Source organism: Aethalodelphis obliquidens, unplaced genomic scaffold, assembly GCF_003676395.1.
Source record: "Aethalodelphis obliquidens isolate GAN/ISIS:26980383/991018 unplaced genomic scaffold, ASM367639v1 scaffold102, whole genome shotgun sequence".
Taxonomy (NCBI): domain Eukaryota; kingdom Metazoa; phylum Chordata; class Mammalia; order Artiodactyla; family Delphinidae; genus Aethalodelphis; species Aethalodelphis obliquidens.
This window is the reverse complement of record NW_020838046.1, coordinates 1713998-1730346: the sequence shown is the minus strand read 5'-3', so window position 1 is coordinate 1730346 and position 16349 is coordinate 1713998. Positions and strand designations below refer to the sequence as shown.

General features: G+C 50.1%; 1 protein-coding gene across 1 annotated transcript; it reads right to left on the bottom strand.

The window, feature by feature from the left end:
• Positions 1-4569: 4569 nt before the first annotated feature.
• Positions 4570-15856, bottom strand: GRM6 (glutamate metabotropic receptor 6). The gene is made up of 10 exons (XM_027096430.1): positions 15374-15856; positions 14257-14473; positions 13895-14030; positions 13100-13254; positions 11475-11615; positions 11172-11372; positions 9238-9383; positions 8522-9145; positions 5518-5829; positions 4570-4767 (listed from the first exon to the last, which is right to left on the bottom strand). Exons 1-10 carry the CDS (start codon positions 15854-15856, stop codon positions 4570-4572), a joined length of 2613 nt encoding a protein of 870 aa, XP_026952231.1.
• Positions 15857-16349: the final 493 nt, after the last annotated feature.

Here is a 16349-nt window from a genome sequence, read left to right as displayed (position 1 = left end):
ACATTATGCATACACACACACACACACACACACACACACACACACACACATCCTATTAGGTATAAGTTAGACAGATAGTTAGAAAGATGATAAGATAGATAGATTTATCCATCTATTTTTTAGCCTTTCTATCTATATCTATACATACCATATATTTTCTCTATCTCTATCTCTATCTAATCTATCTATCAGCGTTCTCCAGAGAAACCAATATGTTCTATTGGTTCTGCTTCTCTGGAGAACTCTGACTGATATACCTCACCTACCTTTCTCACATTGTTTCTTCCACTTGCCCTGCTGCAACCGCACCAGCCTCTTGACTGGGTCTTCAGACACACATGCATGCACTTGCCCTAGGGCTTCTGCACTGGCCGCTCCATCCACTAGACCCTTCTTCCCCCAGATAATTCCATGGCTCACTCTCCACTTCCTTCAAGTTCCACCTTCTCAAGGAAGCTTATACTAACCACTTTATTTAAATTGCAGCCCATCCCCTCTAGTCTTTCCCTTTCTCCCTACCCTGCTCTGTTTTCTTTTTTCCACAGCACTTTATCACCTCCTAACATATTTCATAATTTATTTGTGTTACATATTGTTTATTGTTTGTCTCCACAACTAGGATGTAAGTTCCATGAAGGAGACAATCCTTGTCTATTTTATAGACTGATGTATCCCAGGTGCTTAGCACAGAGGAAATACCCAATGATAATTGTTGGAGCAGCAATGAATGAGCAGTCTGTGGAGATCAGTGAATCAGAGGGCTAGTGGGTCTGAGATGGGGTGATGGGACTTGTCAGCTGAGGACTTCGCTTAATGAATGGGGTCTGCATGGACAGTGATTGGTAGGACTAGGAGGGTCAGTAGTAGGTAAATGGGGTCAATGGCTTGGGCATCTCTGTGGAGATCATTAAGGAGACTGGCTATGGGAGAGGCTAATTATCTTGCCCAAAGTCACCCATCTAGTAAGTGGCAGAGCTGGAATTGATCTCAAGATGTCTTAACCTCAGTGTTGTACAAGTCAAGATGTGAAAGCTGAGTGAAGGAAGTATACAGGGGCAGGGGCAAGACAAGGTCTGTGGATCCTGGAAATTTTCCCTGTGTAGCAAATCAGAATGGGGAAAAAACTAGAAAGTTGATACTACAGGTAAATTCGGCACTCAAGAGCTCTGGTAGAATAACCTAATGATGCTTAATCTGTCAGATTATATCAGTGAACAGTGCATGAGGCCATGATTCTCTAGACTAAATCACCCTTCCTGCGATTTCTGCCTCTGAGTCTGCAGGTAAATATGAGAATGAATCACAGCCTGATGCAGGTGTTGGGAGAGGGCAGGATCCACAACAATGTTCCTATAAATGTGGGGAGCTGGTGCCCTGGCATGATGATTTTGATACTGGTGTGTAGGATGAGAGGGGGGAAAATACAGAAAGCAGAAAGACTAAAGTTTTGCAATAGTAATCCATGAATGAAGTGATGAGGCTAAAAACGTCCAAACCCAGTCCCATCACCATTAGTGCCTCTCTCTACCTTTCTTTGCCTTTTCCATCCAATCCTCCCACTCAGTCTTCCCTTTTCAGAGCTGCAGCCCATCTTGATTCCTACTCTTTGCTCCACAGATTAAAATGTCATCTCTGAAACTCCCAACCTACTTGTCATAGCTTTCAGTACTCTGCTCTGTCCACACTGGAGCAGATTTCTCCCCTCAAAGCCCAAGAGGTGGGAAATGTTTACACTTAGGAATTTTTCATATTTAGAGCCAAAGACGTCAATATAACAGTATTCCTGAAGAGGTTTCCTTCTATAAAATGATGGCGAAAAGATTCACTTGGAGTTATCATTTTATTCCATTTTACAGGGAGTCTTGCAAGTCAATAACTATATACAAAAGGAACAGAAAACCCAAGTCAAACGTTTGGGAAAATTTACATTTATTTACGGAGAAGTTACTGAATAAAGTGAGAGACAATGAATATAATGAATTTGGGAGAAATTTCCAAAGACCACAAAATGTAATAAATGTGACAAAGTTGTAATAAATGTTATAAATGTGTCCACTAAAAACCACACTAGTGAAAATGCATAAGAATATAAGTAATATTTAAAAATCCCTCCTGTACAAGTCTCAACACATTGAACATGGTGAATAAAAGCTTATAACAAAATGTAATCTTACTCTGCTTTAGAGAACTCACACTGGAGAGAAATACTGTGACTGTAATGTGGAAAAGCCTCCAACCAGAACCCTGTTTTCACTGGAATATATAATCCATACTGGTGAGAAATCATTCAAGGACAATGAATGTGAGAAAGCCTATAGGTATAGCCTGGCTCTTATTCAACAGAAAATGAAACACATAGGCAGAATGCCTTATAAATTCCACAAATTTGGAGGAAAAACTTTTTTCAGGGGTTCAAATTGATTGATTGGACACCAGAGAAGGCAAACTATGCATGCAAAGAGCATGGAAAAACCTTCAAGGATTTGTCAACCCCCACTGAACATCAAAGAAATGATCCAAGGTGGAGACATTATGTACACACTGAATGTGGAAAAGCCCTCTTCCAAGAGTCAGAACTTTTTGTACACATTAGAGAATTCAGAAAGGAGAGAAATCTCACAAATGTACTAAATATGACAATGCCTTTAGCAATAGAGGATGCCCCCACTGCACACAAAATGGTGCATGCATCTTCTACAAGTGGACTGAATGTGAGAAGGCCCAGAAGAAGACGACAGAACTCACTGTGCATCAAAGAATCCACATCAGAGAGACCAGTCTGAATGAATGCGGGGGTATATGAAAGTCTTCAGCAGGAAACCAGGACTCTCAGTCTGAAACTTCACATGGGGAGAAAACCTCTAAATGTGGAAAAGCTTTTAATAAGAAATCATCCAAAATCTAAGTCACAGAGTTCAGAGTGGGTAAAACCATAAAAATGTAAAACTGTGGAAAAGTTTTCAACTAGAAGTCAAGACTCACGGCACATCAGAGAATTCATACCAAGAGAAACACCAAGAAAATAATAAATACAGGAAAACCTTCATTCGGAGATCAGAGCTCATTGTTCTCTAAGAGTTAATATAGGAGAAAAACCCTATCAAAGCACTAATGTGGAAAAGCCATCAGTAAGAAAACACACCTCATTGTACATCAGGAAACCCACACAGGAGCAAACCTGTATGAAATAATGAATTTTGGTAAGCATCCAGCAATATATGAAATGTCATAGTTCACACTGTGGAGAATTCCTAGGAATGCAACAAATGTGAGGAAGGAGAATCTGTACACCAAAAATGTTATTCTGAGGAGAAGCCCTATTAAAGAATGCAGAAACACCTAGTCCCAAGGTCAAAATGGATTATGCAGAGACTCTGTCTAAGGAAGAGTCTCCATGTTGTATGAAGTGTTGTTGATCTTCAAAATCAGTTCCAGACATTAGATACTAGAGAATTCATACTGATAAATAAAAAGAGTCAATTTAACAAATTTAAATTCTACCCCAGGGAAATAAAATTCCATTAACTTAAACTGAACTTCTTGTTAAAAAAAGTTTAATGAAAAATGCATTTGAAGTCCAAGCATCTTCCTTCCCATGCCTCATGCTTGCCTTTCGAAGGGGATCTCCCCAGGAAATATTGGAAGAGAACAGTTTTGATGTTCATCCTAAGTTATCCACTTGGAATTAATCTTCGCCATGGACACAACTCTCTCTGTCACTGGTCCCAACCTAGAACTTGTGAACACCATCCCTTACAGGCATCAGAGGAGGGCAAACACCACCCTTGCTAGTTTATTCTCACACCCCTACCACCACACAAGTGTATCTGATTTTCTTAAAGTTCAGGGTTCATTTAAGGGAATACACATGGGAAAGGAAAAAAAAGCAGTTCTCTAAGTGTGACATCCCCCAGATCCCAGGAGAAAAGATCTCGAGGAAAAGACCCTGCCACAAATAATCTCATGGGAGCATGCCAGTTCCCTCTGCTCATTCCCCTGTCCTGTGCAGGCCCATCTTCTCTCACAGGGCTCTCATCCAAGGCTCGATCCCTCTGTACCAGCAAAATATTTACCCAAGCCCAAGTTAGTCCAAAATACAGACCCACAGAGCTCTTGTGGAAACTGCTCCTCCCTGACTCCAACCCTGAATTTCATTCTGGGGTCTACATATTCTCACATGCTGCCCAATCCCCAAATTCTGGTGGTTGATCAAGGGGTGGAAATCCACTCACACTGGGCCAAGCCCAGGGCTTCATCATGATCTCTGAACTTCAAATCAGTGAGTATAAGTTTAGTCCCTCTCCAGAGTAGGATTCTCTCAGTGGCTGTTTCCCACCATGAGTAGAAAGTCTGGTCTGCAGTGAGGAAGTATGATGCCATCATGCACAGAAAAACAGAAAAAGGTGTCCTGTGGGTCCAGGCCAGCTCCATCTTGGTGGCCGTGGCCTTTGTGGACTCCCCACCCTGATTGCTCACTGCAGATCTGGGCTCTTCACAGCTTCCACCATGAAGCAAGGGAAAGAAAAGAACAGAGGATGGGGAGCAATTGTCCCATTCATCCCTTACTTGCTACTTGGGGGCCTCTGTGCCTTCGCCCTTGGGTGGGGCTGCCACTGTGGAGGTTGTCTTGAGGCTCCGCTTCCGCTTCTGCACGTTCTGCTCCGGGTGGAACAGGATGACGTAGGTTTTGGGTACATAGAGCATGCCGAGGGACACCGATGCACTCAGGCTTAAGGACACAGTCAGTGTGGTGGTTTGGATGTAGATCTAGGCCACGGAGGAAGGGACCAGGTGGGACTCAGCCCAGGTCTCTCCCGCCCTCCACCCCCACACAGCCTGGAAGTGAGTCTATTTCAGTCAAGTGACTGGGAATGAGCACTCAATAAAGGAGAGCAGTGTAAGCAAAGGCCCTGTGGCATGAAGAACTGGTAGTCACTGTTTGGCTCTGGTATAGGCAGGAAGAAGGGTAAACGACACAGGACTGAGTGGACAAGTGATCAAGGGAAGTGAGAGGTTCATTCACAGAGAGCAACACCTGGGGAAATGGTCCATATGCCTAAAAAGTGCTAGAGAATGTTAATGAATGAATGAACATGTTTTCAAATGTACAAATGAATGGATGAACCAAACCTGAATAAAGGAGCAAGTAGGCAAACAAAGGGAAGATGGAGGTGAATAAACAAATGCTCCACTGTACACATGAATAAATGACTGTCAAACAAATAGACCGACAGATGAATGGATTGGCAGATATAAAGTATATGAAAAGATAATTGAATAAAATAAAGTTAATTGATGGTTGGAAGAAGCATGGATGAAAAAAATGAATGAATAAACAATGGAAAGGGGACTAAGAGAACAACTGGAGGGAGACTGGAAAGACAAATGAGTACATGAATTAATCAGCCAACCAAGCAAGCATTCATATGGGTGGCCCAGCTCTTGGAATAATCGAGCCCTTCCGTGGACAGGCAGGAAATAAACGAGGTCATGAAACTGACGGGGGACCCAGATTACCTTTTCAGCTGACTGGGCAGTGCCAAAGAAGATAGGCACAAAAGCCAGCCAGATGATGCAGGTGGTGTACATGGTGAAGCCAATGGGCTTGGCCTCATTGAAGGTCTCAGGCACGCCACGGGCCTTGATGGCATACACCGTGCATGTGACCATGAGCAAGAGGCTGTAGCCCAGGCAGCCGACAAGGGACAGATCTGACATGTCGCACTTGAGCACCCCTCTGGCCTGCTCTGGTTCCACCGTCCGCTGCTCTTCATAGTCAATCACACTGTGTGGGGGCTGGGCGCCCATCCAGGCCATCACTCCCACCACCTGCAGGAGCCAACATGGTATCAAGGACACACCCAGCCTCACCCTTGACTGAGATCTCTAGCAGGTTAGGGTCACTTTTAGGCTCCTGGCCTATTGAGTGGGATGCTCAGGCCTGAGAGCCACTGTGGAGAGGGGAGGGTTGTCCAGGAGGGGACTGCCTGGGCAAAGGCCTGTGACACAGGCAGGTGGAGAGGAGGGGCTGCAGTGGAAGTATGTGCTGGGGACATCTGGGCTGATTGGGGAAGGGGCCCTGTATGTCCTCTTCCTGTATTTCAGCCATTACCACCACCGTTTACTGAGCCCAGCAAGGTGCAGTGACTGCAGGCAGGGGCTCTGGAAAGGTGACCCTAATCACATCTCCTCTATCTACCGAATGGGAACCCTCATAATCTGTTATGAAGACATGATGCCAGCTTGGGGGAGGAGTCAGTGCATGTTCCACTGATTAGGAACCAGGCCCAGCAGAAATGTTTCCCTTCACAACCGTCCAGGGAGGCAGTATCATGTATTCTGTAGGTGGGGAAAACACTAGCTGTATCTAATCTAGCAATATGGCAAACCAAGTTCCTGAGGACCCCCTTCCTTCTCCAGATCCAGAGAACTGTTGAACAAGATATAATGAAATTGTGTGTGAATGCATAGTGAGGCTCAAAATATAGAGGCACTGAATGGAGAGCAGTAAGAATGTGAACTGATGCCAGGTGGCCAGGGAGGTCAGAGTCAGACACAGGCCCTAACAAGGAGAAGATGGAGTATGAATTCCTTCACAGTGAGGGGAGACATGACCTCGAGCCAAGGGAAGCTGGGGAGTAGGAACTAAGACACCTGCATAAAGATGGGACCCTGGAAGGGCCGTCCCCTACATTTGTCCAGGTGGTTCACTGCACAAGATGCTTGACTTGGGAGGAGCGGGGCTGAAACCTAGCCAACACTTCAGCGCCATACTGGGCACCTGGAGTAGGGCCATGTGATCCTAGAGGAAAGGATGCTTTTTAAATAATTTGCACACCCAGAAGGAACACCTTTTTGTGATTCTCCCAAAGGCAGCAGCCCCATGAACAAGGGACTAATAAAATAAAACTCCACCCACTGTCCAGGAAGGAAGCATGGAGGCTCCTCTTAGAAATCCTCTAGCTGGGGGGGAAAGTTGCCCAAGAGAAACTAAAACCCAAGGCCTATGATACATGGAGTAGCAACCAAAATGTGCCCCACTGAATTTGCAACCCACGTACTTGGTAAAAGAATTAGCATCCAGTCCAGATAACAAAAGCCTACAAAATAATAGAAAGTGAGCAAAGCACAGGAAGAGGCACAGGCACATCACAGAAGAGGAAAGTACAAAGGCTAGCTGCACTAGTAAGTAGAGACAAATTAAAACAATGAGATACCATTTCACATCCATCATATTGCTGAATAACCTTGTAAAGTTGAAGGTGTGCATCTTTGAAAAGATTTGGGATTTCTAGAAAGAGAGGTATAATGTGGGGAGTCCATAGGTGAGCCAGACGGGGGTACTGAATGCAGTCTAAACATCTCTATCCTGGGGCAAGAGGTGCCACGGGGGTTTCAGGCAGGAAGCAGTGAGGTGCTTTCTGAGGATGGGCTGTGCACTGAGATTCCAGCCCTGACAGAGGACACTCAGACCCTGCTTTGTGTCAGAAAATGGCAGCACCTTCCAGTTGTGAAGAATTGCATGGACTGAGGCCCATGGGTGGGAATGACCATGTTATATGCAGAGCTGGGTAGGAAGAAGGGCTCTCCTGGGGTGGAGAGTGAGCCGTGTCCAAATGAGCTGAGCATGGGCCATCCAGCTGGCCCTGAGAACTGGGCTGGCTCTGCAATGTCATACAATGTCACACACACTTGTCTCTTAGCACCCTTTACACAGAAAACATCCAGTGCTTTCCAGACCACAGGAGCCATTTCCAATGTTGTAATATTACCATCTCAGAGAAAACCCTAAAGGAACTCTGCTTTTGCTGCACATACAGCATGAAATTCTGGCCATCAATGGAATTGGATGCTTCACTCCACATAGTATCATTAGACCCTGTGCCTCTTATCCAAGTTACCCAGTGACTGGGCAGCAGGAACTGCCTTTATGGAAACAGATTCTCTGCTTGGGGGAAATTCATCAGATTCTCTTTGCCCTGGGAGCCAAATTATGGAAGAGCACGTTCACTTTATGAAAATAATTTCACTGTTTTACAGAAAAATAACAGGATGCTTGCACTCCCCACCTTACTGATCCATTTTCCTTCAAGGATGAAGCAGGAGGAAACAGCTGCTCCTAAATGTGTTCTTCTAGTTACAGAAATAGTAGCGCCCTATCTCCTGGGACTTTTTCTCTCTTTTTTTTTAAACATAGAGGCCAAAATAGAAGAGGGACTCTGATTTTTTTTTTTTTTTTTTTACGCGGGCCTCTCACTGTTGTGGCCTCTCCCGTTGCGGAGCACAGGCTCCGGACGCGCAGGCTCAAGAGGCCATGGCTCACGGGCGCAGCCGCTCCGCGGCATGTGGGATCCTCCCGGACCGGGGCACGAACCGTGTCCGCTGCATTGGCAGGAGGACCCTCAACCACTGCGCCACCAGGGAAGCCCGGGACTCTGAGTTTTAAGGTGGAGGTCAGTCCCGTACTCCCAGCCCCGAACCCGTTTGCCCACCCCGTCACTCTGGGAGCCCAAGGACTCACCTGCACGGAGGTGAAGCTGAAGGTGATGACGAGCTGCGAAGTGGGGCTGATGAAGGGTGGGGGCGTGACCGAGCGCTTCCCTTGCTCAAAGATGCGGTAGATGCGGTTGGTCTTCGTGAGCAAAGCAGAGTAGCTGAGGGTGGTTCCCAGGCCGAGGAAGAGCCTGCGGGCAGCGCAGACAGCCGCCCCGGGCTCAGCCACCATGAGGAAGGTGACCGTGTAGATGAGGAAGATGCCGGTGAGGAGGACGTAACTGAGCTCGCGGCCAGAGGCCCGGACTATGGGCGTGTTGTTGTGCCGCACGAAGGTGGCCACCACTGTGGTGGTGGCCATGATGCCCAGCACGGCCAAGAGGAGGGGCGGGGCCGCCCAGGGCGAGGACCAGGACAGGCGGACCACTGGCGTGGGGCGGCAGCCCGTGTGGTTGCGCGTGGGCCTCATGTCCCCGGGGCAGGCCTCGCAAGTGAACTCGTCCACCTGGAAGCGGTACCCGTCGCAGGCCTCACAGTGCCAACAGCAGGGGACGCCCTTCACCATCTTTTTCCGCTCTCCCGGCCCACAGGGGAGGCTGCACTGAGACTCGGGCACCTCTCGGGGGTCTCCCGACCACTGCAGGGCTTCCACCTGGGACACAGGGGACACCGGGACCTGTGACTCCCACCCCCAGGAAGGTGGGTCCGCCTCCCTGTGCCCAGAGCTCATCCCGTGCCACTCACATCCAGTCTGAGGGTCTCCGCCCACTGGCCCACAGCCTGGTAGCTGCCACTGCCCGCACTGCCATTGGTCACCTGGTACTGGAAGATGTCGTATCGCCCGGGTGCATCCCCGTTCTCATTGAACATCACAGGGGTTCCTGCGCTGCCTGGAAGGAGAGCCTGTCATCCTCAGCTGGTTCTCGAGCCCATCAAAGGCCCAGCCAGGACAAAGGAAGAGCTTAGCAAGCGCGTGAAAAGGTGCTCAGCATCACCTATCATCAGGGAAATTCGGATCAAAACCGCAGTGAGATACCACCTCACACCCACTTAGGATAGCCACTGTCAAAACAACAGAAAGTAAGTGTTGGCAAGTGTATGGAGACGTTGAAACCCTATACTTCACTGGTGGGAATGCAAAATGATGCAGTCAGTGTGGAAAACAATATGGTGGTTCCTCAAGAAATTAAACAGAATTACCACACAATCCAGCAATTCCTTTCTAGCTATATACCCAAAATAATGGAAAGCAGGGACTCAAAGAGATATTTGTACACTTATGTTCACAGCAGCATATTCACAGTAGCTAAAATGCAGAAGAAACGCAAGTGTCCATCAACGGATGAATGGATAAGCAAATTGTGGTCTATACATACAATGGAATATTATTCAGCCTTAAAAAAGAAGGAAATTCTGACACATTCTACAACATGGATGAACCTTGAGAACATTATGATAAGTGAAATAAGCCACTCACAAAAGGACAAATACTGTGTGATTCCACTTATATGAGGTACTTAGAGCAGTCAAATTCATAGACAAAATGTAGAATGCTGGGGGAGGGGGAAATGGGGAGTTAGTGTTTAATGAGTACAGAGTTTCAGTTCTGCACAATGAAAAGAGTTCTAGAGGTTGACTGCACAACAATGTACACCACTAAACCGTACACTTAAAAATGGTTAAGATAGTAAATATTACGCTATGTGCATGTTACCACAATTTAAAAAGAAATAAGAAAGAGCTTAACTGTGCAGGCGAGAGGATGAGTTCAGACTTACAAAGGTACTGATTTGAACAATCAGCGTGCCTTATTTCTTTTAGAAGCTTGTTCTACCAGCTTGCAGAGCTGTTCTGGAGTGCTATTAAGTCATGCTCTTTATTTATTTATAACTTTTTGGCCATCGGCATGAGGGATCTTAGTTCCCTGACTAGGGATCGAACCTGTGTCCCCTGCAGTGGAAGCACAGAGTCTTAACCACTGGACCGCCAGGGAAATCCCTAAGTCACGCTCTTTAACGGAGAGCTTGGCAGAGGAAAGGTGCTCAACATTTGGTGGAAGAAGAGAGTTCTTAATTTACTAAAGGATAGTAATTGAACACAATGCGAAGCCCCCCCCAGCAAACCATAAGCACGGCTGAGTCCATCTGGGCCTTTTCAGAAACCCTTATTCTGAGCCTTGACCATGTGCCAGGCCCTCCACTCGTATTGGAGGGACACAGACTCATGCCTTGTGCTCAGGCAGCACAGGGCCTGGCTGGGGAGGCATTCGGAAGCCTGAGACTCGGAGTGGGCTGCCTGTCCACTGTGTAAGCAGTGCCTTTGCACAGTCTGCACTGTGCCCCGTGCGTGCCCTCAGAGACCAGACGACTACAAACTCCATGCAATGGAGAGGAGAGTTGTGTGTGACCCTCTGAGGGATCCAGGCAGAAGGGGCCACAGAGAAGTTCCCCAACACCTGGAATTTGCAGCCTGTAGCAGGAGGTACTGAAGCCTGGAGAAGGAGGGGTGTTAAAAACTGTTCCCCAGAACTTGGCTCGAGCCTCCAGCTCTCAGGCCCAGATGCTCCCACTATACTCTTCTGCTCTCCCATTCCTTCCATCCTGAGTCGTCCCAGGTCCCAAGAACTCCATCCCAGCAGGCTTCCCCTCATTCACGTAGGGGCTCTGGCTCCCACTCACCATTGAAACGTACAGCTCGAATATACTGAAGCAGTGTCCGCCCGTCGGTGGGCTCCATTGCCGGGCACAGGCCTGTGTGCCCGGGGCAGAGAGCCTGGTGCATGCTGTGGAGGGCGTGGGCAATGGCGTACACAGCATCAATCACAAACTGCACCTTCCCTTCCTGCTCGTAGGCAGAGTCCCGGCCGATGCGTTCCTCACCTGTCCTAGGGATGCCCAGAGGAAGTGTGCCTGGCTCCCAGATGCCCAACCTGGCCTCCCACCTTCTCCCTCACCACCCTCGCCACCCTGGGCAGCTCTCACCTGTGCATTTGCGGGTGGAATCGTCTGACTGGGTACCTGAGCTGGTCAGTTTGCAGTTAAAATTCTCTTCCCAGAACTCAGCAAACCAGATGTTCCGGCGGTTGTTCTCCAGGGAGCGAGTCATGAAGTACTGGTCAAATCCTGAGAGACAGGGAAGGAGGGAGGGGGCTGGCAACAGTCTGAGCTAGCCACAGCTCACTACTTGTGTCCCTTCACCGCTTGCTCACTTTGCAGCTGGGGATACCCATGTGACCAATTTCTGGCCTGGCCAATGAGTTCAAAGCCATCTAGGGACTCCACGGTAAATTTGCATCCTGATACAAGCTCAGAGCCTCACCACATGAGAGAATTTTTTGCTGCCTTTTCTTTCCTGGTTAGGATGCTGCTATGAAGATGTAATGGGTGGAGCTTCAGCAGCCACTTTGTGAATAAAACACCACAGTCAAGAAGGCACATGGGACTTCCCTGGTGGCGCAGTGGTTAAGAATCTGCCTGCCAGTGCAGGGAACACGAGTTCGAGCCCTGGTCCAGGAAGACCACATGCCGTGGAGCAATTAAGCCCGTGTGCCACAAATACTGAGCCTGAGCTCTAGAGCCTGTGAGCCACAACTACTGAAGCCCGCATGCCTAGAGCCCGTGCTCTGCAACAAGAGAAGCCGCCGCAATGGGAGGCCCATTCACCGCAACGAAGAGTAGCCCCCGCTCACCACAACTAGAGAAAGTCCGCACGCAGTAACAAAGACCGACCGCAGCCAAAAATAAATAAATTCATTAAAAAATCAAAAACAAAAACAGGTTGACTTTTAAAAAATAGAAGGCATATGGCAACTACAGAGGATGGTGGAACAGAAGGGGAGACAGAGCTCAGGGCTCTGAGAACATCATTGACTCACTGCCCCAAGCATGAAGTTGCCCCTACTTTGAAACCTCTTGCCTTGTAATGAAATGCCTTTATTGCTAAAACCACTCTCAGTCTAGTCTGTTGCCTGCAACTGAATGCATTCTAAGGGAAAGAAAGAGTGTAAGGGTGGGTGTACACCTCCAAAAGGCTGGGAGCCCCTGCGAGTCAGGGCTCAACATTTACAAGGGTCTGCACTTCATAAAATACCCCGAAGTGCCTCATCAAAGCATGTTCAGTTTAGCCTTTGGGGAAATGAGCAATCCTAGTGTAAAGTGGCCATCTTTCCTGCATTCTTCCAGATATTCACAGGCGGGATGGTGGAGGAGGGGTGGAGAGGAAGGCCTCATTAATTGATCAACAGGACAGTATGACCCACATCCTTGGTTTCTATCCCTCCCACAGTCACCCTCAAATTAGAGTGCCTTTGGCAGAACCAGGAATACAGGCATTGAATTAACACAAAACTAAACAAACAAACAAAACCTAACAATTCTTCACCCTGTAGAGTGGGATGTGCATTTCCTCACCTGCCAATTCATTCAAACACTGCTTGGAGGGATGTATTCACAGAATCTCAGAATTCTAGAATCTGGGAATCCTAGAAGGGACCCTGGATCATGGTACAATTTTATAGAAGGGGAAAATGAGCACCCCCAAGAGGGGATCATGGGGAAGGATAAATATGGGTGGGAGATGCAGTGGGGAAGGGCGTTCCCCCACTCACCATCAATAGAGGCCCTCTTGGGCAGGATGGTGATGGCTCCCACGGCCACGTCCTCCAGGTTCAGGATGGGTGAGATCTTGGCTCCCCAGCTGTCTGAGCCAACCCACAGGAAGTAGCTGGTCAGGTTGGCCTGGCGTGCAGCCTCCAGGACCCTCCTGGTAAGGATAGGGTAGGGGTGAGCGAGGGCCGGAGAGCCTCCTCCAACTTAACTCTGGTCACTTTCCATTCTTCTCTCTCCATCTACCCCATTCTGCATCACTCATCAGACCCTTTGTTTATCAGGAAAGGTAGGGTGTAGGGAGTTTAGGACACTTGCCCTGGGTTTTTCAGGTAGTAAAGTGTCCAGCCAGGCTCTGACCCCAGGCCTGCCCTCTTGTTCTGTGCACCATAGTCCACTGCATGCTGCCTTTAAGAAGGGCCTACCTTCTCTTGCTGGGGCTCATGGCCTTCTACTGATACCCTCCTACCCCTGGGAGTCCTTCCCTGACAGCTCATTTTCTGCACTTACATGCACCCACCCGTCTCTCCCCCACTGTTAATTATAGAAACAGACATATATTCTTGTGTTTCCCTGGCTAGGTTTGGAGCATCTTCACCCAGACCAGGCCTGGTTCATTTCTGGGGGCACCAGGCAGAGAGGTGGCAGCAGAAAAGGTATGTGGGGGCAGGAAGGTAAGGGGAGGTGAGAAAGAGGGAAAGGAGGATGTACGTGGCTGGGATATGTGAGAAGAGGAGGCAGGGTCTTCAAGGACAGCCTCTGAAGAACACGGTGATTGAACATGCCATCTGTCCCACCTGATGTCATCCTCGTTGGCAAAGATGATGATGCCCCGGGCATTTGGTGTCTCCATGAGTCTCCTGATCACCTTATTGAATTCTCCTGGCTTTGGCTCCCTGGGAATCTTGATGGACTGGGCAATACAGACCCCCCCTGGGTGTCGGAGATGCCAAAGTCAGCTGCGGTCCCACCCATTCACCCACCAGGGCCACCACCACTCATGACTGTGGCAGGGGCTGAGTCTTCCAAAGGACCCCCACAGGGGGCACCATCCAGGCTCCCCATCATGAACCCAGTGCCCTACCTCACTGCTTATGCCCTGTCCAACGGACCCTCTATAGGCTCCTTCATGCCTCAGACCCCCCTGCCCCAAGCTCACCAGCCTCTCGGGAGATCTGCACAAAGGCGTCAACCCCACTCTCGCCATAGTTGCCCTCGGAGGCCAGCGTGGACACGTAGTTCCATCCCAATGCCCGCACGATGTCCACCATGGCCTGGGCCTGGTAGGAGTCAGGTGGCACCACGCGGGAGAAGAAGTCATAGCGTGTGGAGTCACTAAGCTCAGGGGCCGTGGAGGCGTAGCTGATCTGGGGTATCTGGAGTGGGGAAGGACACCAGGGCTGTGAATGGAGGGTCAGTGACCCTAGGGAGGGAGGGCAATGAGGACCCAGGACAGGGACGTTTGGGGTTACAGTGCTGGGGGCAAGCTGGAACAGCCACAAAGAGAGGCCAGGAGGGGCAGATCCGGCAGGAGAGCTGGGGAGGGGTTATTTGATTGAAGGCTGTGTCTGGACTAATGGAGGGGCCTGTTTAGAACTGGGTTTATCTGTGTGCATTAGAGTGATTAATAGCAGGGATTACAGCTGAGCTGATCCAGGAGAAGGAGTGCGGGCAGTAAGTGTGAAAGCAGAGTGGAGAACGGTGGCTGGGGAGGCTGGGAAGAGGGCGGTTAGCAGAGAAGAGGGTGTATCCCTCATGTTAAAGAAAAACTCATGAGCAAAAAAAAAAAAAAATAAAGAAAACAACAAAAAACACACACATAAAAGGGAGCATGTGGGAGCTGGTATGAAGGTCAGAGAGGGGGAGGTTCTGGAAGAAGCGGGCTGGAGCTGGTCTAGGGAAGACAGAGATGTTTGAAGCTGAAACAGAAAGGAAGGGTGGAGTGTGAAGACGTTATGGAAAGGAGAGGGGAAGAGAGAGACAGGGAGATGGAAAGAGAAAATCAAGAAGAAAGACAAAGAAAGAGGGAAAATGAGAGAAAACGAGGCAGAGAAACGCTCATGGGCTACAGTGCAATTAATGGACGACTTAGTTACCCCGGGCACTCTAGACGCTTTAATTCCGAACAACCTTCCCAGACAGGCTTGCGTCTGGCCCAGGGGACAAGGTTTCTTTGCGAACTAGAGTGATTCTCGCAAGGAGGCCAGACCTCAGCCACGCCCAGGGCAAGGACGAGGGAGGGAAGCTGCAACCCGGGCGCTCCCCCGGGCCCTCACCGCAAACAGGCGCAGCACGTTGGCGACCATGATGGAGACGGAGCTGGCCGAGGCGCCCACGACAGCCACCACGCGCTCAGGGGGCGCGGCGCGCACCGGGGGGACGCCGCCTGGGCAGCGCACGGCTGCCTCGTCGCCGTCGCCGCGGCCGCGGATCAGCGCCTGCACGAAGCTCAGCGCCTGCTCCAGCGCGTACGTGTCCCGCGAGCAGGTGTCGAGCAGCCGCGCGCCCAGGCGCACCCCGGGCAGCAGCTCGGGGTCGGCGTTCACGCGGTCCAGCGCGTACAGCATGGCCTCGAGCCTGTGCACTCCCTGCTCCTTCTTCAGCGGCCCGCACGCTCTGCCCGCCGCGCCCCGCGCGTGCACCGGGAACAGGCCGCCCAGCGTGAGGCCGCCCGCCAGGCGCACCGAGCCCGCGGCGCCCGCCACGCCCGCCTGCGCCAGCGTCAGCAGCAGCGTCAGCAGCGGCAGGATCCCGGCCATCGGCTCGGGGACTGCGGGAGGAAGACGGGGTGGGGACGGGAACAGAACGGGAGAACGCTCTGAGCGCCCGGCAGAGGAAGGACCCGGGTCGGCGGAAAGGCGAGTGAGCCCCAAGCCTTGGGGAGAGGGGAGGCGCGCAGTATATAAATATTGGCCGAGTCAGCTGGAGAAGTTATGAAGCATCAACTCGGCCAGCCTTCCCGGGCCACCTGGCTCTCACACCCTCTGAACCTCATCACCTGGGTCCCCCCTGCTCGACCACTGGCTCCAGTCCTACCCCTGCCCTCCCCGACAGCCCTGGGCCGCTCTTACTGGGAGTCCACCCCCAGCGCACACCCAGGCCCCCTCTGTAGCCACACTCACCCGCGCCAGCCGCTGTCGGTTCAGGACGGGACAGTGACAGATGCCGAGAGCCCTGAGGGAGAGAGGATTTAAGGATTCTGGGGAAGGGATGAGAGGCCGCCCTGAGGGCGGAGACCCGTCCTGAGCAAGG

Excerpts from the sequence above, each read along its gene's own strand:
- GRM6 (XM_027096430.1), bottom strand. The coding sequence starts at position 15,856 with ATGGCCGGGATCCTGCCGCTGCTGACGCTGCTGCTGACGCTGGCGCAG. Across the intron at positions 14,474-15,373 it reads ACGTGCTGCGCCTGTTTGCG|ATACCCCAGATCAGCTACGC; the intron begins GTGAGGGCCCGG and ends TCCCCACTCCAG. Across the intron at positions 13,255-13,894 it reads GCCAACGAGGATGACATCAG|GAGGGTCCTGGAGGCTGCAC; the intron begins GTGGGACAGATG and ends TATCCTTACCAG.